This window comes from Chrysemys picta, chromosome 19, assembly GCF_011386835.1.
Source record: "Chrysemys picta bellii isolate R12L10 chromosome 19, ASM1138683v2, whole genome shotgun sequence".
NCBI lineage: Eukaryota > Metazoa > Chordata > Testudines > Emydidae > Chrysemys > Chrysemys picta.
In genome coordinates, this window is record NC_088809.1 from 7,887,722 (window position 1) to 7,912,836 (window position 25,115).

The following is a 25,115-nucleotide window of genomic DNA, read 5'->3' on the forward strand; positions in this document are numbered from 1 at the left end:
ATCAAAGGCCTCAAAGAATTTTACAAAGCTAAGTGTCCTTTACCCCCATTTTATAGGTAGGGTAAATGAGTCACAGAGAGATTCTCCTGATTTTCAAAAGCGCTGAGCATCCCCCAGTTGATGGGAGCTCTTTGTCTACCCTTTCGAAAGTTACATCCTAAGTGAATTACTTAATTAAGATAGTTACGCACCACAGTCGGTGATGGTTGAGGTACAAGCCTTGGTAGAATAATGTCAACACAGTTAGTGCCATAGCCAGTATTAGAACTTTAGTTCTCTAACTTCCAGCTCCTGGTTCAATCCACTAGAGATATGGCCCCAAAACGTCATACAAGGGTGCTCCAATTTTGAATTCTGAACTGGTCTTTGTAAATGGCCCCTGTCTTTATTATGGAGTGAATCCAAATCCCAGATATAAACACCCCCAAACTTTGGGTTGTTGGCAATCCTGAATAAAATGTTACTTCTGGAGCCTATTTCTTTTTCAGATTAATTCTGTGATATTAATATGAAATATTTGACTTATTAAATCTCGCCAATTGGAAATCGAGATTAATGTTTCAAGAGCGAGGGAAACATTTAGCTTTATTCTTTGATGAAAAGACTCATTCTGCTTTCCACACAGCCTGTTGAATCAACATCTGCAGTACAACTATGGCGGTTACAAGCACTCACCCTTGTGCTTATGACATGTCTACTCAAGAATTACTTTGCAAACATTTAAATTCATCTTGTTTTTGTCAATGAAGGGATGAGGATATTAATGCAATATTACCTGGGCCTCAGATATACATCACACACCAACAGGGAGCCAGAAGAAATGGTATTTAATTATAGTATACATCAAAATAAATTTCATTCCAAAGATTGCTTTCCAGTTCATAATGATTTATTACTTGTCGTCCAATAATTCCTACTAATCCCAATGAGGATTGGGACCCCATTGTGCTAGGCATTGTACAAATACAAAAGTAAAAGATGGTCCCTGCCCCAAAAAGAGAATCTGCTGCTTTTATATTTAGTATTGATCATTCTGTTCACAGGAAGACTCTAATGAGGTTTACCCTTTTTAATTGCTCATGGAATCTGAAATTAAGGCACTAGCTAAAAAAAATTTCAGAAGTGTCTAAGTGATTCAGGCGCCTGTCCCATTTTCAAGTGACTTAGGCATTTAGGAGCCTAAGGCTCACCTCAAGTAAACAAGATGCAGGTTCCGAAGTCCCTTTGAAAATGGGATTTAAGCACTTTTGAAAATTTTACACCAGATCCTTAGCTAGTGTAAATCAGTGTAACTCTATTGACTTCAATAGAACTACGCCGATTTATAATCAGCTGAGGGTCTGGCCCAGTATCCCTTTTTTCCTATAGTAGTTACAAGCTGGGGAGATGCTAGTTGTCCGATTTACGTTCTAGAGTGGTTAGCAGGATGGAGAAAAGTTCCAGTATCCCCAAACTTGGAGTGAGGAGGACCCAGAAGAATTTGTTATTTGTGCACTCCCCTGCTGGCTACTAGTAGATCATCTGGTCTCCTTGCCAAAGGCCTTAATTCTAGTCCCGCCGATGTTAAGGAAAGTTTTGTTATTGATTTCAAAGAAGCAGGATTAGACCCCAGTCTTCTGTTGAAATGAATTTGGAATGGGAAGAGAGGAAAAATTGTTAGCCACGCACCCCTCCCAAATAGGCCTTTTGCTTAATAATTCTATCCTTTTCCAGGAACTTTCTTTCTCAAATACCTCTACAGCCAATGAGTAAAGAACAGGCCAATTCAGCATCTGCCAGTGCATCAATGGGAGGCAATGGAGATATGCCCTCAAAGCCATCACAGCCCCTTTATGGTCATTTTCCAGCATGTACATTTCTGGTTTAGGGCCAGATTGTGATACCTTTATCCATATTGGACTAAGTAGTACCTCTCACTACGCGTAGTCCTACTGAATTCAAAGGCATTACTTGGTGAGCAAGACACTACTCAGTCTGAGTCATGGTATGACAATGAGGCCCTTAATGGCAACGTATCTGGCTGTCAGCATGAAACACTCACACTCCTGGCACTACAGATATTTTATCCAGTTGCAGAGGAGGGAAAGCCAGCAACAGGCTAGGAAGTGGCATCAGAACTATGCCCTTGGCTTGTTAATTGGAAAGGGAAAGTTAGTAACGCTTGCCCTACAGTTAGGTACAATGTAAGATAACTGGCTTATATTAACAGTTTTTACTGAGCAGGAGACCAGGTGATATTAGACACCAAATCCCTTCCCACTTCCTGAGGTGATATTGGGATTTCACTTCTCACTTTCCCCCCCTGCTCCAAAGAAGATCAGGATTTTTCCAAACCCCTTTGGACGTGTAGAAAGTTCCCACTAAAAAGTGTGGTTACCAGCCCATTCAGGTACATAGCAGCAAATGCTACAGGCTTCCATGAAAACTACCCACACCTGTAAGCTGAGAACTCCCAAAGCAGTCCACATGTTTTAATTCCCTCTTCCCTTGCCCCTAAACATTTTCACTCAAAATGCCTACATGTCAGGGAATATCATAAATTTTTGAGCTCTGCATATTGTCAGTAGCCACCAGATGGATGGTGCATTTCATGGTCACTGGGTAGCCAGCCATTGGGTTATGTATTTCATTCCTGGTCCTTCACTAAATTTGGGTTCATATTTGTCTGGACTATTGACCAAACCACAATTTGTCAGCCTTTAGTAGCAGCTGTACAAAGGATGAGCTTATGTCTGTTCTCGCAAACACTGGTTGACTATCATCATTGACTAGGCCCAGGTGTTTCCTCATGATTTTGTTCATTTAAAGAAAGAAAAATAAAGAAAAACCTTCAGTTCTGACCTTTACAAAAAGAGAAATAAGAAAAATGTTGGCAATATATACAGGTGGGGAAATTGCACTTAATTACAGTAGTTTACATCCATTGGACAAAATTTACTTCTTTAATATAACTCTCTATTTATAGCTGGAGATGGAAGGATCGGAGAGGAGAGAAGTTTATCATATTTACAGTTTAATTGGCTCAGTTCAACAGCACATGCGATTCCTTCTTCCAAACTCCAAGTAACAGCTCCAAGTCTCATCAGTCTGTTTGGTGAAGGAATATAACTTAAATACGTTTGATCTTCGTCTTCCTCTTCTGCCATCAGTACATTTTGTTCTTAATTTTCTCATGAGAGCCAATGCCCTCTCAAAGGCAAATACTTAAAATCCTCAAGACATCTCTTGGAAATACTGCGTGAAGGAAATGGAAAAGCACAGTCTCTGGGAGTAAGCACTTCGGTCCTGTCACGTCACAGAAGGGTGGCTATTAAGTCTTGAAGCGCTAGCTCTTTTTCAGGTTAATGGGCGTCTCATTATGGCACGAGACAAGCTGTCTGAGCTTCACTATGGCAACACCCCTCGGACTTCGTTGGTTACCGGCGTGATGTTGTGGAAAATAAGTTCCCGTTGCTAGGTGCAGAATAAGTGAGGTGTGGAACATCACCAGGCTTGCAGGGGACACTGGGAGGGAAAGAAACAGGATGCGTGAGTTAGAGAGCGTACAAAAAAATGTGGCAATGTGCAGAGGTGGAGTCACTGGACCTGGATGATTTTATGACACTCGGGATTGAGCTTTCAGGACCATTCAGGTGTTCATAAAACGTTCAGTGTGATACAGACAGTAATTCGTACGCTGCCTTTCCTTCCATAATATTATGGGAGCAGAACATTCTGTCCTGCACAAAGGCTCCAATGTGCCAAGCAGCCTCAGCTCCACGGAGTTCTGCTCGTATTCTACACATCCCAGTAGGTCCGTTTATTGACCCAGGCTAAGTTCCTCAAAAGTATTCAGGGACCTAACTCCCCTTGAAATGAATGCGAGTTAGTCACCTAAAGGATCTGGATCATAGAGGTCAGTCCCGTTTATACCAATTCCCATTAGCCTCAATGAATTCAAGGGGAAAATACTCCAAGGTTGCAGATTGGGCCTGTAGCTCTTAGAAGATTTTTATGCAACCGGTACACTGGGGCCAATCCTGCCAGCTGACTTGATAGTTAAGGACACTCATCGGGGCCTAATCCAACTCCCACTGAAGTCAGTGGGTGTTGGATCATGCCCAAGGTCTCAAGAGTTGCAATGGGGAACACAGTGGGAAAATAGTTTTCACGCCAGATGTTGCAAAAAAGGGCCTGTGTGTGCCCAGCCTATGGGAGAAATTGTTCCAAGACCAGTTCATTTGCCTTTGCAATGCTGCCAAGATTAGCCAAGCGTATGGAGATCTGCTGAGTAAATGCAGTCACACGAGTTAAAAGTTGCTTGGGGGCAGCTCATGTTACATACAGGCCAGGAGTTATGACCCTCTGATGGCTTTCTTGTGACCTATGTAAAATGAGTTGAGGATCTCAATCCCAGATCCACACCAGTATTTAGGCTCCTAACTTGCTGGGCAGGTGTCCACTTCACATGATCCCTGCAACTGGTGCTGTCTTACCAGCACTCTCAGCAGAAAATGGGTAATGGGACTCACTTCTTGCACCTAGAGGTGGTCCCTCCAGATCAGAGTTGAGGCATATTGACCACTGGGCAGCATAGGAGATGCTTGCCTTGCTGCTGCTTCTGCTGTGTGGCAGCTACACGGAGGACTGCTGTCTCTGGTTTGTCTCACCAGCACTGACTAGAGAGAAGACACGGTGTACAACATGCCCCTCTGCCATTTCTTTTCTCGTCTGCTCGGTTCATCCTCTCTCTTCCTGTCTCACCTCCCCAGCCCCACTCCTGACAAGGCGCATGCTGCATTTCAAGAGAAGCTCCGAAGGAGGGAGAGAGGTGAGAGCATACACTGAACCACTTGAACAAGGGCAGGAGGGACAGAGCTGAGCCCTTGGTGTCTCTGGTTTTGGAAGCATTGGTCAATTATTTCCCACCAGGAGGTTCCATGATCCTTCACTCTCCACCCCCTCCCATCTCGCCTACTCAGTTCTTTAATTTTCAGATTTTGGGTGGAGAATGAGGAAGCCTGGGATGACCTTGTAGATTCAGTGAAACATCATAACAGGGAGATAAGGAGCCGCCAGGAGGCCTCTAGGACATGTCATTAGGGATGGGCCTCAGAGCTATCAGATGTTTGCTAATGCAATAAAATGGTGGCTCAGCCTTAAGTGTTGTCAGAGGAACTAGGAGTTATTTACCCCTTCCAAGTCTAAACATAAACATCTGATAAGAGATCAGCAGTGTGGTGCTCAGAGCTGAAGCTGGCGAGCCCAGCCCAAAGGGGTGGCTTAACCGCTTAACATAGCATTCTGCACTGTTGAGCAAGAGACACTAGCGGTGTTCCTCTTCCTGTTTCCCAGCAGGATGGGGATAGAGCCCTGCAACTGGTCCATACCGCAGGAGAGGGAGGTCCACAGTATAGCTCAAAGGGCAAAGCCTACCACCAAGCTACATAGATAAGCCCCATCCACTTTTGCTCAGCTGGAAGGATCCTGTGAGAGGCTAGGAGAGGGAAGATAAATCACGGATAGGCTTCACATGAAATCTCTCCTTCAAAATGTCTTAAAATCTTATAAATACAGGAATTTGCATTGGGCATTTCAAACTTTCCTGAGAAAGGAGCACCCTGGCCTCCCATTTTTATTGGTCTGTCAATCAATACAGATTTTTCCATCCTGATCAAGTCTAAAACAGTGGCATTTACCTATTTAGGAATGGGAGTGGAGACCATCTGGGGCATGCCCTCCTTCTAGCCCTGCTCCACACACAGACTGAACTCTTCCAGATACGTTTCTTCTTTTGCACCCATTCTCTTCCTCTTGCCCATCCTCATAAGATATTATAATGCTCTTCACCACACACCACAACAGCGGCTACCAGGAAAATGGTAGGCTCCTCCTCCTACTTCGACCTATTTAAGCCACTGCTTGTATGCGCCACTCTCCACTATTGGCTGGGATAGTCAATCTGCTCAAGTGCATAAGGTTCCTTCTACTGACTGCTCTGGCAACAGGCCTCAACCCAAGGAGATGTAAGTTTTGGAGATGAAGGTTCTGACTAATTCTCATTGCTGTGTATGTGCAATGAGTAAGGTGGCCATGCTGTCTTACACATTCAGCTGTGGATGGATACGAAGCTATTTTAGCTCTGGGCCTTGTGCATTTAAGGTGAGTGTGTCTACTTGCATGTGGCTTGGCACAGAACTTTACCATGGGAACCACTAGCATTGTGTTTTCAACATCGGTGCTCATATCCTTCTGAACACTCAGAGCAAAACTCCAGTTAGCAACCAGTGTGAGAATGGGGGTCAAAAGGAGCACTGTGAAATGACATGTATGATAGGGTTACCATATTTAACAAATAAAAAAAGAGGACCCTCCATGGGGCCCTGACCCCGCCCATTTCCCACCCCCAGCCCCGCCCCAACTTCACCTCTTCCCCGCCCCAACCCCGCCCCCTCCTCCCTCCCACTCCCAGCCACGCGAAAAGGGCTGCCCGAGCGCTACCGGCTTCACGGTTTGCCGGGCAGCCCCCAGATCCTGCGCCCCCAGCCGGCGCTTCCCCAGCGCAGCTGGAGCCCGGGAGGGGAAGCGCCCAGTCGGGGGCACAGGGTCTGGAGGCTGCCCAGCAAACCGTGAAGCCGGTAGCGCTTGGGCTTCGGGCAGCCCCTATGCCTCCGGACCCTGCGCCCCCGGCCGGGCACTTCTCCTCCCGGGCTTTGGCGGCGCAAGGTCTGGAGGCATGGGGGCTGCCCAAAGCCCGTAGCGCTCAGCTCTTAAACAGAGCCAAAGAGTCAGGGGAGGAGCAGAGCAGCCGCGGGAGGGGAAGTGCCCGGCCGGCATTTTCCCGGACATGTTCAGCTTTTTGGCAATTCCCCCCGGACGGGGGTTTGGTTGCCGAAAAGCCGGACATGTCTGGGAAAAACCGGACGTATGGTAACCCTAATGTATGAGATCAGGAAACAAAAACGTTTTTATTGAACAAAGCCTTTTGACTTTTTTTGTCATGTCAAAATAGAACATAAATCGGTCAAATGATCACCTGGTATCCTAGGGCCTGATCCAAAGCCCCCATCTAGGGAAAGGCTCCCACTGACTTCCCTGGGTTTTGGAACAGTCCCTTAATGTCTTCTCTTCAGAATTCTGCTCCCCTCTTGCTAAAAGCAGTAGGTGGCAATTAAAAAAATATTCAATGATGTTTAAGATTAAAATTATTTCTTGCCTTTGCTGCTAACGGTCAAACGGTGTTCGCAGAATGGATCATAGAAAAGCAGGGCTATCTATGCAAACTTGGGCCTGGACACTTACTAATGAGCTTTGTTTGGGATGGCTGAGGGTGAAATGTATTCCAGTGCACAGACCCTTGCATCACTCAGCTCCTACTCTAGCCCTACTCTTGTGGACTTAAAATGGGACTTAAGTGGTTCACTTGCCTGGTGCCGGGCCTGTGCCCATAGAGAAATTTCATTCTATGCTCAGTACAATTTGCATGATCAGGTGCTATGGTTGGGTAACGTGGTATTTGCTGATTATGCTCAGCGCTTGTTTGCATGGGATAAAACAAGAGTACATTAAAAAAATTCAAGTAAAATAGTGTGTGTGTGTGCGGGGGGGGGAAACGAGTGGCTTGATTATCTTGGCCAGCCATGCTTCAAGGTAGGCTGATCATTCTCTCCAACGAAGGGCATAAGGCATCATTAGGCTCCATGACAGGCCTAGCGGGTAGCATCGTGCGCTATTTTGATTAAAAAGAACATTTCCTGTATTCAGAGGGCTTGTTTCAACAAGCAAGCATCAAAGTCAACTAGGGGTAAGCCAGGATAATTAATCAAGAGAGAAGTTAGGGCTGAGCGCACACCAGATGGATTGATAAAGCCTTTCAAAGGAAATGGTATTCCCTAGGAGTGCTGATGCGCCTGATTGCCCGACTGATTGAGATTTGTGGGCACAGATAAATGTTTTCCCTGCACACTACAAAGAGTGGGAAACCTGACAGGAGTCGCAGGGGCAGTGGGATTTGGAATTACACTTTCACCTTCCATTTTGTGAGAGAAAGGTTCTGTGGCGGGTCCCACACCCGGGGCCAGATCGTCAGCTGGCATAAGTGTATCTCCATTGACTTCAAAGGAGCTCCGCCAAATCCCACCCACTGGGGATCTGGCCCACTGACTCCAATGGAGCTACATCCGTTTACACCAGCCGTGTGTCTGGGTCATTGTACTCGGTCTGACACAATCCTGTTTCTTTTCATTTTTTTTATGGTGGCAGAGCCTTCCCTTTGCCATCCTCGGAGGGAAACTTTAAGGGCATCTGAAAATGAACCCGGGCAGCAATTCCAAACATTATTTGCTGTGCATTTGTTGCAAAGCTTTTTCTCTTCCCACCGTCAGAGCTTAGCAAAAAGAAGTTTATCTGGATACAAGTTCAAGGTTGTCTCCTATTTATCTAGTAATCGATAAGGGCCACATATTTCCCACAGTCCCCAGAGCACTTTTTTTTTTTTTAAAAAGGGCTATTGTCTGATCTGGACACTAAAAATGTAGGGCCTGATTCACCTTCATTGATGTAAATCTGGTGTGACACCAATAAGGATTTGGGGGCTGGGGACCAGATTCACAGCTGGTATAAATCAGCATAGCTCTATTGACTTCACTGGAGTTGTGACAGTTTTTACCAGCTGGGGATTTGGCCCAATCACTTCAATGCTGATACACACAAGCTGAGGATCTCGCCCCCGATTCCGATCTCATTTCCACTCGTGTACATTTAGTGTAACTCCAATGACTCTGACAGTTACTCTGGCTTGTCTCGCTTGCAGTTTAGAGCTGGTCTTGCAATATAATCATTCAATGTCATTTTCAGTAAGCCTTGAATGACACCAAAAAGTCATTTTGATTCAAGGAAGTTAAATTGACTTTGATGGAGTTATGCCAGAGATGAACTTGGTCCATTGACTTTGCTGCATTTATCAAAGGCTCTACACACCACCTTCAAAAGACAAGCCTGGGAGCTTGAATTCATAACTTTGCTAGACACTAAATAACATGGTCTTCATAAAGACATGGAATTTATGACTTATTAAAACCATCTGTAACCCACTAATCCCCCTCTTTATCCTATGACTACATGGGTGTTAATGGGCCACTCCATCTTAAATGGTCTTGGAATCTATGTGTTAACTACTTATGCTAAACCATCTGTTCCATCTTGTATTTAGCTGGGACACTCTGAGTATCTTTCCCAGACCCGAAGAACTCTGTGTAGCTCTTTCACCACCAGAAGTTACCTCACCCACCTTATGCTTTTTAAAACAAGTGATAATAAACCAGCACAGCTTGGTGTTACATCCTCATGCTAGTCATTTTGGGGGCCAGGTTTTAAGAAGAAAATGAACTGGATTCACAATGGGTGACAGGTGTTGGGTTGAGAGCTCTGGAGAGTGGAGTGAAGTCCTCCATATATACACTGAATAGCACAGCCCAAGCCATGCAAGGACAAGCTTTCCCCTCCACAGATCTGCCAACATGCCTTAACTCTGCGCTGGGATCACATATAGAGGTAGGTGGATCGCTCCCTCTCCACTGCCCATTCACGCCGGGCCCTCTCCTTTGAGTCTGCCAGTAAGAATGCCAGTTACCAACATGGACACTTGTGCACTGTGAACAATCCTGAGACCACCCATTAATTTCCACACAAAACATTCAGCTGCTGTGGTTTATATAATGGGCCGGTATTTAGGGCTGAATATCAAACACTATCCACAAATAGCAACACACAGACCTTTGGATTAGCTTTTTGTGATGCTGGTTTGGTCCCTGAATATCACGCTTAGAACAGTGGAGCTGAGAAGCAGAAACTGGGGTCTATTCACCAACAAACGTATTGGCTTAAACGCCCATTAGCAGTAGCAAGCGTACCAGGGAAGTACACCGTTCACACTGAGAGAATCCTTTCGCGGTATGCGCCATTACCTGTTTATTGGAAGACATATTGGTTAATGTACTGATGCTGCTGGTATCTGTGACCACCATGGCTGATGGAAACCGGGAAGTGTGGGAATACTGGGGAGGCTCCTGCTTGTGTGCATACACTATGAAAATGAAGGAGACAGACAGCAATCATATAAATGCCAGCTACAGTCTTCGTGCAAATGCAAAGCAGTCAAGCCAAAAAGTTTTCAACACATTTGTGGGGTTTTTTTGTTTGTTTGTTTGTTTGTTTTGTAAAAACAAATAAGGAGGAATGTTCGGCGTCCTCCTTAGAGGTCTGGAGAATCCACCTGGTTTCTCTGCAGCAGCATTTGGAGAGATTAAGGGTTAAAATGGCATGGTTTGATCCAACAGCTGAATACCCTCTAACCACTTTCTGGGAGGCCATTCTGCTGGAGAACCAAATGCACAAACAAGACAATGAGCAGGAGTGCTGGACAAGAGCATTGGAGGCAGCATAGGCAAATATCCTAGATGAAGTCAATGGGAGTTTTGTTTACCAGGCTGACCAGGAATGGAAATGCCTGAATTAAGAAGCGAGCTCTTTGTCCAGCTGAAAAGCATGAAGCATCCTGTTCTCCTCAGCCAGAAAAAAGGTAAAAACAAATTCTTAACTCTGGTTAGTTTTTGACCAGCCTTAACAACCATTTGATAGAAAATTGGGTTTTCAGCTAAATTTTTTTTGTGCAAAAAATGTCTGCTCTCTGAAGAAATTTTTGATTTTTCATCAAATAATAGAATTCCCAAAAACTGAAATATTTCAGTTATGAAGTGCTGCTGCAGTGCCTCATGGGAGTTGTAGTTCAGGTTCCTCATGCTTTAATTCTTCTCTATGGCTGGTCTCACCAGACAAACTTCATCTCCCATGATGCACTACTACCATATACCTGCCATGATGTACTACCTCCTCTCATCAAGAAGAGACCATGATGCATCCTGGGAGATTTAGTTTAAACAGGGACCCTAGTGGAGAGAGGAATGGATGCACTAGATTCCTGAGCTTTAACTCCCATGAGGCACCACAGTGGTATTTCCCAATCTAACTATTTTAGTTTTTGGACAAAATACTTTGCGGAAAATCCAAATTTTCTGTGCAAAACAAACACACACCCCACCTCCTTTTCTGACCAGCTTTAGTGTTTATCAAGATATTCAATCTGCTGCTGCTGTCAAACGTCAGTTCGAGGACCTACACCTCTACCCCGATATAACGCGACCTGATAGAACATGAATTTGGATATAACACGGTACAGCAGCACTCCGGGGGGGCGGGGCTGCGCACTCTGGCAGATCAAAGCAAGTTCGATATAATGCGGTTTCACGTATAACGCGGTAAGATTTTTTGGCTCCCGAGGACAGCATTATATTAGGGTAGAAGTGTATGTTATAATCACCAACCTGCTGGCCAAGGAGAACTGGAAGAGTCTTCCCCTCACAGTCTCTGCTGCTCCTCAGTTGGCCAAAGCCTTATTGTTTAATTACATGAGGCCCCTGCCTGCCTGGTAAAACTAAAAGCCGGGAATAAAGGCCATGTATTCCATTTAGCAAAACTGACCGTTAGTCACAAGGACTAGGCAAGGTGTTTTAAAAGATTTGTTGTTAAGCTTGAGAACATGCTACAGGTAAACTACACCTGAAAATTTAGTAAACATAACGGGAGCATACACTAGTTTACAATTAGACTGGGGTCTTGGAGAATAGTAAAACTGCAGTTCACTTATATTATGCAATTAGGCACAATCTGAAAATTGTTGTTCGTAGAACTGTAATATGAGAAAAGCTCAACTGAAAAAAACATCAATAGACACAAAAACAAAGGCATAATTTGCAGAACATACGGGTAGTTCATCCTCCCCCACATACCTATATTCTAACTTCCTCCCCAAAGTGCAAAGACCATAATAAGTAAAATGAAATGGTTGGGATTGTCAAGGAGACTCAGGGAGTTAGGCACCTAAATCCTATGGACTTTTACTGACTCCCTTTGAAAGCCCTCGCCAATAAATACAGCCATATGGAAAAAAAGTTATCATCTGCTGCCTGCCCAAATGTCCACAGAACTAAACCTGTTTGTTTTTCATCACCTGTCTGGCCCCCTAACTCCAATGATCTTGTTGAGTGTACCTTAAAAGGGTGGTCCTATCAATTGCAGTTAGAGAAGAACTCAAAATCTCCTTAGATAGCACAGTGCAGACAAGCACAGGCGCTCTGGGGACACAAACAGAAGATCCTCAACCAAATTCTGCTCTGGTGTAAATCCGGAATAACTCCACTGACATTATTCTGAATTTACGCCTGTGATCGAGAGCAGAATTTGGCTCCTGGACTTGCAGACTGAGTATGAAGGAATAAGTTTGTGCACCAGGAAGGTGCACTCTGTATTCTAAAAGAGGAGCAAATACATGTACTATGGAAGGGTGAGACTGGAGGGGGGTAACAATGGGCAGTGGGCAACATTAATTGCTACGTGTTGGTGCCCTCTGATGAAAGCTGAGTCATTTCCTCACATAGTCCTGAAAGATGAAGTTCGGGTGTTTTCATTCCCCTGATGCTCTCTGGGATTCAAAATTCTTCCATGGTGCACCCTTTTTATCTGACCGCTTTAGTGCTGGAGAGTTTGTGATTCCCCCATGAATCAATCTACTTTGGAAAGGGAATGTCCTAACACCTGCAGGAGAAGATGACGCAGGTCATGAGTTAGAACCAACTAGCCGGAGGGGTAGAGAGGGCAAGGAGGGGAGAAAGCAAAGTTAATTCAAAATGTATTTATGACAATTGGCAATTATAATGCAGCTAAATCCTTCCCTTCAGGCCTCAACAAATACCTGACAAGATCCTTACTGTGTGAATTCTGCAGCTGAGTCACTGTGGCCATAAAAGGCTGCTGTGTCATATGGCTGGGCGACTGTTGCATGAGTGGCTGTTGATGAGGACTGTGTAGCTGCTGGGAAAACTGGACTGGTTGTAAAGCTGCCAGACTTCCGGCAACACTGTTGATAACAGGGACGCTCTGCGCCTGGGAAGTATTTAGACCTATGAGAACAGAGGAGAACGAAACAACATGTCAAGATTTCAGTGCTGGTGGAATCAGAAACAGAGACGGTTGCTGCAGTGGAATAAGAATCGAGATGAATGTTATCTTCATACATTGGAGATACCTACAAGGGTTGTGCTGTACATGGTCTGCTTCTCTCTGCAGTTCAGCAGGGTGTGCAGTAAAATCAAAGGGTTTTATCCCCCTCTCAAATACACCTGTTTTCACAGCTTTCAATGGAGTTCCTCCTAGTTTATGCCCAGAGCAGCTGGACAGATCAGGCCCTAAACACACTGGGTGAAATCCTGGATCCATTGAATTTAATGGCAAAACTCCCATTGACTTCAACAGGGCCATTGATTTCACTCACGGTACATAGCCACTGCTTCCCTTCCCCTCTGACCTTGGTGGCGAAACACCATATCACATGGCAAAAGACCACAAAGTGTGTTAGTGCTGGGAGCAAAGAATGTTACTGTACCCAGCTGGAACTACGGAGGAGGGGGAATTCAGAGCTGCAGAACAGAGTTACTCGCATACTGCTTCTAAACATACCAGCCGAGGGGATAAAAGCCCTATCAACCGGAGTGTACTGAAACTAGAGCGCGGTGAGGCACTTACTTTGCGCGATTGCCATGACGCCAGAGAGTGGTGTCATGATGAGGTTCTGAGACTGTTGTGGGTTGTGATGGGGCAAGCTGTGGATATTGGTCAGGGTACTTACAGGGGGCAGCCCACCTCCCGAAACAGAGATCTGTCAAGAAACCAAAAGGGACAACAGGCATCAGAGGCACAGTGGACAGGTGCTGGGTGACAAAACAGCTTCTAGACAAATGAAAGTGACTTTGGCTAGGGCCAGCCATACATCCCTTCATGCATGACTAGGCCATTCACAAAAAAGATAAGCAAAATCATCTCACGGAAAGTGACCCAGTCAGTTGGGGGGAATCCACAGTTTATGTCAGTTGGGAGCTCTCTGGGGCAGGAACTCTCTTTTTGTTCTAGGTTTGTACAGCGCCTAGCACGAAGAGGTCCTGATCCATGACTGGGGCTCCTAGGTGCTACTGCAGTAGAAATAATTAAATAAACCACAGCAGCAACAGTGAGAGGCTTTTCAGGAAACCTGCTTCCACTGCTCCCATCAGTCTACCAGATCCTAAATTTTGGATCCTCAAGTCACGCTGCAAAAACTCATCTTTTTTGCTCAGGCCTTTTCTGAGTAAACAGCAATGTCGCCAATTCTTGAGAGTTCATTGCAATTTTCTTGGTAGTTAGTGTTTTATTCTTAAAGCCGCAGATCTTGGAGTCATGTGATTATGGGAGAGTGAGCTTTCATTAAAAAAATAAAAAATAAAAAATAAAAAAAACACAACCAAAAACCCAATAACTTTCTAGCCCTCATGGTTACAAAGGAAAGGTGGAAAATTCGAATCATAAAGGTTAAAAATACAGAAGGCAAAGAACAGATCCCACATGTATTATTTAAAAAAAATCATTAATTTTTAAGCCAGTTTCATCATTTTAGGGGGCCAGACTCATGATTTTTGAACGGCTGCAGCTGGCAATACTGAAACAGGCTATATGGTGGAGAAATGCTAGTTAAGTGAGTCTGGTTAGGTTTAGGCTCCAATTCAGCAAGGTACTTAAGTAAATGCCCAACTTTAAGCATGTGACTTGTCTCATGGAGTTCAAGGGGATTGCTCATGTGCTCAAAGTTACAACACATGCTTATGTGAACGTCTTGCTGAATCGAGGTCTTGATGTTTCGGACAGCAACTCAAATTGTTCATACATGGGTGCCTAAAATGAGGTTATTTAGGCCTGGTCTAGATGGGAGATATGTCCCAATTACAGTCATCAATATAACTGCACTACTGCAACCCCCTGGTGCAGACAAGGCCAACTGCTTGACACCACAATAAGCTTTCCCAGTGCATATTGTGGCTTTCCTTGTCTATAATGGTGAGGGTTTGCACCAGTGTCTGAAATTGGGGTCCCTGATGCAGGCAAAGATTCAGATACCTAAATAAAACCAGTCTGATTATCAGAAGTGCTGAACATCCACAAATTCCACCGACATTGATGGGAGCTTCAGGTGCTCATCCCTTTGAAAGATCAGTCCACTTTTATTTAGATACCTCAGTGTGGATTTAGAGACACTTCGGGGTTCCAGGTGTGAAATTTTTGGTGCCGGTTTGCAAGTGTTAGGACCAAAAACTTGAACCAAAAGAAACAAGCTTGAGATCACATGACGAAGAAAGTATTCAAACCACATCATTAAAACAACCCTCCACTGAGTTTTCCATAGCTGTGATGGTAAAAGGCAATGAAGGCTCATAAAACAATGACAAGCCCAAACTCCTGATAGGTTCAATAGCATGTGCCTCAAAAAAACCAACACACAACATTATTTTAAGCTGCAATGATTTCCTTGGCTGTTGTTAATTTGATATGGGATATTAGAGAAACATGTTTACTCACTGGAAACCACAGCCCACAGCATATTTGTGTTAAATAACTTGCAAGCACTAGCTAGCTCTGCGGAGGAGATCAAAAATAAACTGGATGACAGCTCCATACTAATGGATGCCCATAAATGTTGGGTGCTATGCATCCTGCACTCAGTGGGGCTGGTTGAGCACTGCGTCAAGCTGGGTACAAAACTTTTACTGCTGTGCATGTTTCTGTGATGGTTAAAATCGGTTCCGTTTCAACTGTAACTTGTTAAATTTCAAACAAGCACCGTCGTGCTTTCCCCCCATGCTGCCCCTCACACTTGGGAGGAGCGGCCTGTGAACATCTGCAAAACTACCTCACTGTCCTCCTCCAAATGCTTCCAGAAAGCTCACCTTTGCTGTGATGGCTACAGAAAACTTGGTAACAGTTAGGCAGCTGGAGTGCAGAGACCACTGGCTGCCACCCTGCTGACCAATCTCATCTAATTGTACTTCCTCCATGTGTCTGTCTGTCTATGCACCTGCTGTCTCTCGTCTTACACGGAGACTGTAAACTCTTGGGGTCAGGGATGGTCTTTATTCCGTTTGTACAGCGCCTATCACCACATAGTTCCTCTCTGTGACTGGGGTTCCTAGCTGCTATTGCAATACAATAAAATAAATAATATGTTTGGGCTACTACTTCAGAATACTCTCCTGACTTTTAAAAGGAAAGGCTCACAATGCCTTATCGGTCATTTTGTCCGTTTGATTTTTAATGACTGATGTGTCATCTATTCTTCTGGATTATTTTTTATGATTATTCGTGATCTGTTTAGAAATGCATGTCCCAAATTTTGGGGGCATGTGAAATCTGAACATAGAGGGTTATGTGCAAAATCCAGATCTCTCTTTGCAGTGAGTCAGACCTAATGTTCGAATCGAAAGGCTTTTACTGTAGGAAGTTGTTAGGAATCTGGATTAAGATTATGTAGTTTGGGCCCACGGATATTTATTACCATTGCCACATACAGTATCTTTTTTCAAGGCTCTCATTAGGGAAGTACTTGAAGCCAGTTCCCATTGTCCTAATCTATATTATGACCAGGACTCATTTATATTTCAAAAGCCTGTGTGTGGGCCACCAGCCTGTCTCTCTCACCAACAGAAGCTAGTTCATTAAGAGATTTCTTATTCTTATTCTCCTGCCTCTGGAGATTTCCATTACTTGCATCTGAAGAAGTGAGGTTCTTACCCACGAAAGCTTATGCTCCCAGTACTTCTGTTAGTCTCAAAGGTGCCACAGGACCCTCTGTTGCTTCTCACTGATCTTGTCTCTCTAATACCGTGGGACCTCCAGAGTTAAATGCATAAACTGCTACAGCTTGAACTACAGAGCCTTGTTTCCTGGGTCTGTAACTAGAGCTTGGCACTTTCAAAATGTTAAAAAATAAATTGGGTCAGACCAAAGCCTGAGGTTTTTTTGAAATTTTTTGGAAAACTGAAGTTGAAAAAAATTTTCATTTTGGGTCAATCAAAATATTTTGTTTAGCTATCCAACGTTCTGAACTGGTTTTGAAGGTCTTCGAAAAAAGAAGAGATTATTTTGATATAAAAAAGCCCTTTCAAACTGAAAAAAGGAAAAACATTTCAATTTTTAAAAGATTTTCAGACAATTAGGTGAAATCGACAGGAATTCCCAAAATGTTTTGGTGTCACCAAATCTGTATTCCCCCTCCTCCCCCCAAAAAAAGAAAAAGCTTTGGCCCAAACTATTCCACTCAGCTTGAACGGTAACACATTCCTCCTATCCTCTGTGGCCCAGGTGCAGAGGAGGTCCAGTAACACACGTTGAGCAGCAGTGTGTGTGTGTGTGTGTGTGTGTGTGTGTGTGTGTGTGTGTGTGTGTGTGTGTGTGTGTAGAAGGGGCTTGCTTGTAAAGAAACTGCTTCCCTGGTGAAACTTACAACTTTGGAGGGCTTAAGAAAAAAAAATAAATGAATGAGCATTTTATCAACACGAATGTCATCGGCAGCGAAAAACAAACAGTGATCCACCCACTGTGCTACTTTACAAGGCATTCAATCAATAAAATGAGAACGGGCCTGTGTCAGGTTTATTGGCTGGGTTCAGAACGTATACCACTACCAATGGTCTGAGCGCTGCCTTTGACTCCTGGCAGCTGGGATTTTTTTTTACCCCGCCCCTCCCACCTCCAGCCCTACAATGCTTCATTGTTTGACGTGAGCCTTGTGTGAAACTAAAAAAAAAAAAAAAAAAGTCTTGTTTGTTTTGCCTGCTGGGCCCTCTTATCTTATCAGCTTTGGAGCTACAATAGGCCAGGTGTACTCACCATTTTACCATCAGGCGAGAGTAAATTGTGGCCTGGGTCCAACCCTGCTGGAGAAACCTGCTGTAGGACGGACTGGCTGGTGGTCACCATGGTGTTGTTGCCATGGTGACTGATTGTCGAAGAGGAAGTGACCTCATTGTTCCCCTGCTGGCTGTATCGGACTCCTGCAAAAACAAGGCCAAGTGCAGTGTGTTAACAACCCCTATCTGCCATACAGTCATAGGGTTGCCAACTGTTTAATTGCACAAACCGAAACACCCTTGCCCCGCCCCTGCCCTTCTCAGAGGCCCCGCCCCTTCTCCAAGGCCCTGCCCCCTCTCACTTCATCCCTCCCCAATTGCTCTCTTTCCCCCCCCCAACTCACTTTCACCAGGCTGGGATGGAGCTGAGGGGGGTTTGGAGTGTGGGAGGGGGCTCCAGGCTGAGCCTGGGGCAGGGGATTGGGATGCACAAGGGCTGTGGGGTGCAGGAGGGGGCTGAGGCAGGGGGTTGGGGTGCAGGAGGGGGTGGAGGTACAGGAGGGGGTGGGGGTGCAGGCTCCAACCGGGCAGTGCTTACCTCGGGCAGCTCCTGGAAGCGACCAGCATATCAGCTCCTAAGATCAGGGGCGGCCAGGTGGCTCTGTGCGCTGCCCCTGCCTACAGGCACCGCCCCCGCAGCTCTCATTGGCCACGGTTCCCGGCCAATGGGAGCTGCAGAGTCGGCGCTCGGGATGGGGGCAGCGTGCAGAGCCCCCATGGCCGTCCCTGCATCTAGGAGCCAGAGGGACATGACGGTTGATTCTGGGAGCTGTAGGGAGCCTGCCTTAGCCCCTCTGCACTGCTGACCAGACTTTTAGCAGCCTATTAAAATCCCCCAGATTGGTTTCAGTAGCCTCCGGGAGATCAATTCCGGGAGACTCCCGGCCAATCCGGGAGGGTTGGCAACCTAGTCAAAGCATTTTCATTATATACGGCAGGTTAAAACAGCAGCAAACAATCAGTCAGCATGATATGGTGATGTTTCTGGGGAGAAAAAATGCCATTTTTCACAGCTTTTATTTAAAATAAATAATAAATAATAATAATAATAATAAAAGACACCAGGGATAAAACTCTTCCAATACCACACTGTCAGAGACATCTATACATCCGTTACCAAGGCAGTCACGATAGTTCATGATCTTGTTGCTCTGTGTCTTTGTTACTAGTCTTCCGTGTGCGCTTGCAAAAACACCAGGCTTCATTACTGGTGTTTTCTTGCAAAAACCACACGAGATGGGCTCACGTGGGATCTAGATTCCTAACACTCCAAAGCTCACGAGAAAGAGCTCTTCAGAGCTAGAAATTTGCTTTGGGCCTGTTTTATCTGAACCCACAATGTTTGAGGCAGGGGGAAAGTTGGGGGTAAGTTTTGGGTTTGCTTCATCTCTCTAATCACGGACAACAAAAGCAGTGAAAGCAAGACATTGGGAAAGGGGCTTGAAATTTTTTGCGCCTTAGTTCTGTTCAGTTGTGTCTTCTATCTCAGAGTGGTTTTGGTTTGTTTCGCACTTATTTTCTCAGCCCTGGTTTGAATCAATTTAATTTGCTTAGCATTTGCTTTTAAACCTCTCGTTTTGATGGCACAGACGTAGGAATTCTGAAGTAAAGGCAGGACTGTTTGGGCTGCTCATTCACATGCAGTTATCCATAATGCTCTTCCTTCTAGCAAACAGTTAAACCTCTACCTTGATATAACGCTGTCCTCGGGAGCCAAAAAAATCTCACTGCGTTATAGGTGAAACCGCATTATATTGAACTTGCTTTGATCCACCGGAGTGCGCAGCCCCCCCCCCCTTGCCGGAGCACTGCTTTACCGTGTTATATCCGAATTCACGTTATATCGGGTCGCGTTATATCAAGGTAGCGGTGTATTTCAGAACCATGTTAAAGAGTCAGATAAAACAGGTGATGCACGGAATCCGGTGCTACGCGCTTTGCTAGCCAGAATTGGGGACTGTTTCTCCCCTGTCTTCCTAAATTCAGGTTAGCGCAAAGTTTCCAAGGTGCCCTCAGGCAGGTCTTAATTGCACCTGCAATTTGTTTTTCATAATTATTTACATGTGTAAATCAGACAGTTGGATGTCTCGCCTCCCCTCCCCCCACAATTTGTGCATGCAAGTTCCATTTCTATGTGCAAATGCAGCATTTTGCATGCAAAAAAGCCAGCAACCAAAACGCAGAGGGCAACTGTAAACCACGTTGCTTTAAAATATATGTTGCTGTTGTTGCATCTGGATTTGCTTTTACACCACCTGTTCTTTTAGACAGGTTACCCACTACTCTGCAGTCACGCCATCTATTGCATTAGATCAGTGACAGACAGAATGAGAGTGCTCAGAATATGTGCAGCACGGTTTAAGCCTGTCTAATTGCACTTTATGCAACATGTATTCGTTGCTGGGCTGAGAGCCATTTCAGGGCTGTAAAACCCTTGATGGAGAGCTTTTGTGCAAGGGACACCTTTCCACAGATGTTTACAACCTTCCCTCCTCCCCCCCCAACAGTAAAAGCTAGAAAGCCAACAAGAGAGAAAGTACACAATGCGTGCTGACAGGCTGGCATGCACCCAGGAGTCAAAGGTCCTGCATTTATTTTACTGTCAGTCAAAGTTCTGTCCCCAAATGGGTTGTAAAGACAACCTCAGCGGAGAAGGCCAAAGCTAGTCAAGGACTCGCAGAGAAGCACATGGAAAAACGATGTCACCTCTGATCTAGTCCCAGCTGCTGTTTTTTAACTGCAGACTTGACGGCAGGCCTGGGGACCGACATAGGAAGAACCCCAGCACTCACTTCCCAGATTCCCCTGCACCCAGTTCTTATGTCACTAAAAATGTTTTTAATTTTAGTCCTGGTGCAAGTTGCCAGGCTGGTGACTCAAGGCCTCTATTTATCAGCACGATGGGGAGTGGCCGAACAAGATTCATCACCTTGTTCCACCTATGACCACCCTTCTCCCTGTGGCTGCGATCTCTCAAGGCAAGAGGGCATCCCATGTCAATTCAGTTCTTGACCTTGCTATCCCCGATCCTGAGGTGAGATCTGTGCAGATGTACCCCAACACCGTCCAAGAGCACCACTGGTTTCAATGGGGTCTGTGTGGGTGCAAAGGTTCACCCACTGGGGAGCCAGTTGCAGTGTGCCCTTCACCCTGGTATCTGGGCCTCGCTGGTGAGACAACCCACCGACGTGCCAAAGAGAATTACTTGTGATGATGTTTTTAAATGACATGGACACTCTCCCAACCAGGATAGGAACCCCCTCCCCTCAACTAGGCTACAACTGCAAACAAGGTATCATACTCAGGAATCTGTCAGGGTTTATGACAACGTTTAAAAAATGGCTGACAATCAGGGCCAAAAATTAACTTCAGTTTTCTGGGTAAATATCAGGGTTAATATTGGAGATCAGGAGGACAGAAAAAAAGCACCAAATAAGAGAAAAATAAGAGTATGGTTTACATACATTAACAGTACGTACACATATGTACACACATCCATGCATACATATGTATCTTCCACTACGTTTCTTTACTTTAGCAGACGGCCTTGCATTTACACTTCGACTAACTTATTAGGAACACATTTCCTAATGTTACGTATTGGATTTTCTTACTATAGTCAGTCTTTTCATCCACTTGCATGGTCTAAAATTTGGGCAAAAACCAAGAGTCTAAGCCGCAGCTTGAGTTGACATACCTGAGCTAGCCAGCCTGGGTCCCAGACCAGCGAAGCCATAGCAATCCATGCTTTAGCATGGGCTAGCCAGTGAGTAATTACCCAGGGTTCTGGACGGGCCACGTTTAAGTCTGTGCTGTTACAGCTTCACCGCTCCAGGACCCAACCTAGCAACACTAAAGCTAGCTCAGGTACATCTACTCCTGCCCCACTCAGGTCCCATGACTGCAGCATAGACATACCCACAGTTTATAGCTATAGATATATCTGGACACTCCTGTCCTGTACTGGTTTGGACTGTAAGGTGAGTGAATCTGTGTCCCATGAGATGACTATTCCCCACTTCTGCCCCCCATCTCCTGATTCTCTCAGCTATCGAAAAGTCTTCCTAGCAGCCCAGCGCAGTCTGGTTCTGACTTCCTTTCCAGGCTTTTATGAATCACGTTTCTGCTCCGGACTCAGTCCTGAGACACTTATGAGTAACAGATCATGTCAGGGAAATAAAAGAATGACAGCTCCAGAGGGAAGAGGACATCTCAGCCCATCAAAGTCTACATGCACCAACGATCCAGTCTGGAGTTAGCACAATGCTTCAGTATAAATATATTTAATCTGGCTAAAAAAATCCCCTGCATTGATAACCTGCAGTGTGTCATCGGAAGGCATCTACAGCAGATCACAAATAATTAACTGAGGAAACCCACTGGAAACAAAAGCCGCTTTTACAAGGCCGCCTTGACAAATGCGGCATAAAAGCCATTTATTATAAACAGTCAAGCACTACATATAACAAGCAGGTTTAAGACACTCTCTTGGGAAACAGAAGTGACTGCTTGTGACAGGTACAGGACCGACAGCCCTGGAGCCTCATTGCCTCTGTCTGTCCACAGAACAGATGCATCTCTGCTGCCCATGCTGTAATTGCCTCGCCATTGTTCCTCAGCCCTGACTGAGAGGAACAACACCTCAAAAGGGGTTCAGTCCCAGGGCCCCTTCCGTCCTTAGCCTCTATGCTGAGACCCCAGTAAGAAAGTTAGTTAGCACCAGCTGAGGTGCAGAGTCCCGTCCAGTAAGAAACTGGAGTGAGACAACCAACTCATTCACACAGGCCACCGCAAAGCTTTGAGATGTGACAAATACTGACAACATAGCATCAGTCATTTCCAAGAATCTGACAGGTTCTTACAAACATCTTTGAAAGGCTCCAAGTTAGAGCTAGGTGAAATTTTTTAGCCAAACGTTTTTTTCCCCACCAAAAAAATAAAATAAAAATAAAATCCAGATTCAGGTCAAATGCAATATTTTGCAAATTCATGTCAAATTCACCAAAATCGTCTCAGTTGATAATAACTCACCCCCCCCCCCAAATCCCAAGACATTGAAACATTTTATTTCGACATTTTCAAGATGAAACATTTTGATTTTGCAATTTGAAAAGACCTTTTGTTTTGTAATGCACTTCAATTTCATTTAAAAAATGCTTTAAAAAGCTCAAAAAACAAACAAAACATTTTGGTTTTTGGTCGAACAAAATGCATCATTTGCTCTGTAACTTTTTATTTATTTTTTTTAATGTTTTGTTTCACTGAAAATTTCAAAAAAATTTCATTTTGGGTTAACAGTAAATATTTTGCCCTCGATTTTTCAGAATGGCCCACAAACCAATAATAAAATAAATAATAATAACAATCAGTTATTTGTACAGCTCTACTCCAAGTCTCATTACCATCCTGCCCTCTCCCCTTCCCCCGCCCCCCCCCCCCGCTAACCTACCTACTATCTACCTTCTTTTCTTAAATGACCTTGTGCCACCGCAAGGGCTGTGATTGGGAGCTATGGACGAATTGTAGGAGAGATAATTGCAGCTTTGCCAGGACATGTCACAGCATCGTATGATGGCTACACAACATCGTAAATCCTGAATCTCACAGATACTGAAGTGACAAGGAGTTGTGAAAATATCAGGCTCTTCATGTGAAAAGGACCCAAGGAAATCACCACTGTCCTAAGCATTTAGGGCAGCTTAGTGGCAGTCCTGTGTAAATTAGAAAAATAAGATTCCCTACAGTCCACATGGAAGGCAGCTGCCCAGCTGCCAACTCTAAAATGTTCAATTTGCAGACACATCAGGTGGCTTAAGTGCAGCTCTGGAAACCTAGTAGATTTCTTTGTGAGATTTCTGATACTCCTGCTTCCGGACAGAACCTAGCAGTACAGATGTAGCAAAAATGAAAGATAATGGGGTGGTTGGGGATGACAAGGGAACTTATAAAAACTTCACAAGAAATTTGAAAAAGTTTGGGCAAAGTTTCACGTTGGTCATTATTTCAACCAAGGGGAGAAAAGGTCCAAGGGTCACAGTGTGGGTTAGTTCAACCACAACTCAGTGGGCTTGATGCAGAAATCAGTGGGTAAAAATCTAAGAACTAAATTATCATCAATGGTTCCTTCTGGCCTTAAAAAAAAAAAAAATCTATGAATCAATGGTGGTGAAAGAAAGAAAAATGAATGATGGTGGATTATAATTATCTGACATGACATTTTTCCTCCTGAAGGATCCCAAAGCACTTTAAAAATTAGCATAGAAATGTAGGGTTGGAAGTCAACTTTAGAGGTCATCTACTTCATCACCACCCACTGAGGAAGCACCAAAATGACACATATGCACCCACCCACCACCTAAATGCAACCACCTCTGGAGAAAATCTGTACGATTCATCAAACACTGCCCAACAAACGAGTGCAGAATGAACATGAAAAGGCCTCTCTCTCTTTTTCTTTAGATGTTCAGCATCAGCTGGTTAAACATGTTGAACAGTTAGGAATCCTCCTGTGATGACTTTGGCTCCTGGTTTTTCCCCAGCAACTCTCCCATCCCTGATAATGGAAGAATGTTCTTTGGCAGGTAGACATTTGCCAGTCTGAGTGATTGTCCCAGCCACGAACCGGGTAAACATTACTCAACTAAAGCACTGTCACACGCATTCTTGTCCTGTATTCCTAACCTCATGCAAAGTGTGTTCCAGAAAATCTGACAAATTATTTGAACAATGGGAGGGGAGATAAAACCAAGAAGGGGGGAAGCTATATTTTAAAAAAATAATCTATAAATGATAGACAGCTCCTGTTTTCTTTAGTAGGAAGCAAAAATACAATTTGGTTCCTTATGGAAAAGCCCCATCTAACTTGCTAGGGAGCAAACCAATAATGTTTTATAGAAATGTAATAGGGTTCTATAGATATTATAAAATACTACAGGTTTTTAGAGTAGAGAATGAGTGTCTTTCTAGAGGTTTAAGAAATACTATAATATTCTGGAGTAGGGATATTATTCTCTGTTAAATCCTAGACAGTTGTTTCAACCTTTATTAAATATAGTAGGGTTTTTACACAAGGACTGATTCTGTTACAAACACAAAAATCACAATATTTCCAACCCTGGGTCTCAATAATCACATGACTCCAGGTGCTGGGGCTTTAAGAAAAACACCAAATCTTACAAGACCACGTAAAAATCCACCTGAAACTGGTGGGTATCCATGCCTCCACTGCCACTACCCAGAATGGCTACATTGATATAACTATTTATACTCCAGCTAGCTTGCTGAGAGCTAGCAGGAGTACGCGTATGTGAT

General features: G+C 44.5%; 1 protein-coding gene across 3 annotated transcripts in view; it reads right to left on the minus strand.

The window, feature by feature from the left end:
• Positions 1 to 810: 810 nt before the first annotated feature.
• The window catches only part of HNF1B (HNF1 homeobox B), a 62,138-nt gene continuing 37,833 nt past the window's right edge, over positions 811 to 25,115 (minus strand). For 2 of the 3 annotated variants that reach the window (XM_005298839.4, XM_005298838.4), the window contains exons 5-9: positions 17,785 to 17,948; positions 13,618 to 13,750; positions 12,804 to 12,995; positions 9,945 to 10,063; positions 811 to 3,504 (exon numbers count right to left, since the gene is read on the minus strand). In XM_005298839.4, the coding sequence (XP_005298896.1) occupies positions 3,484 to 3,504; positions 9,945 to 10,063; positions 12,804 to 12,995; positions 13,618 to 13,750; positions 17,785 to 17,948 (629 nt within the window). In that variant the 3' untranslated portion in view covers positions 811 to 3,483. Of the gene's footprint in view, positions 3,505 to 9,944; positions 10,064 to 12,787; positions 12,996 to 13,617; positions 13,751 to 17,784; positions 17,949 to 25,115 lie in introns of all 3 variants that reach the window. The other variant, XM_024099708.3, reaches the window with a different exon arrangement.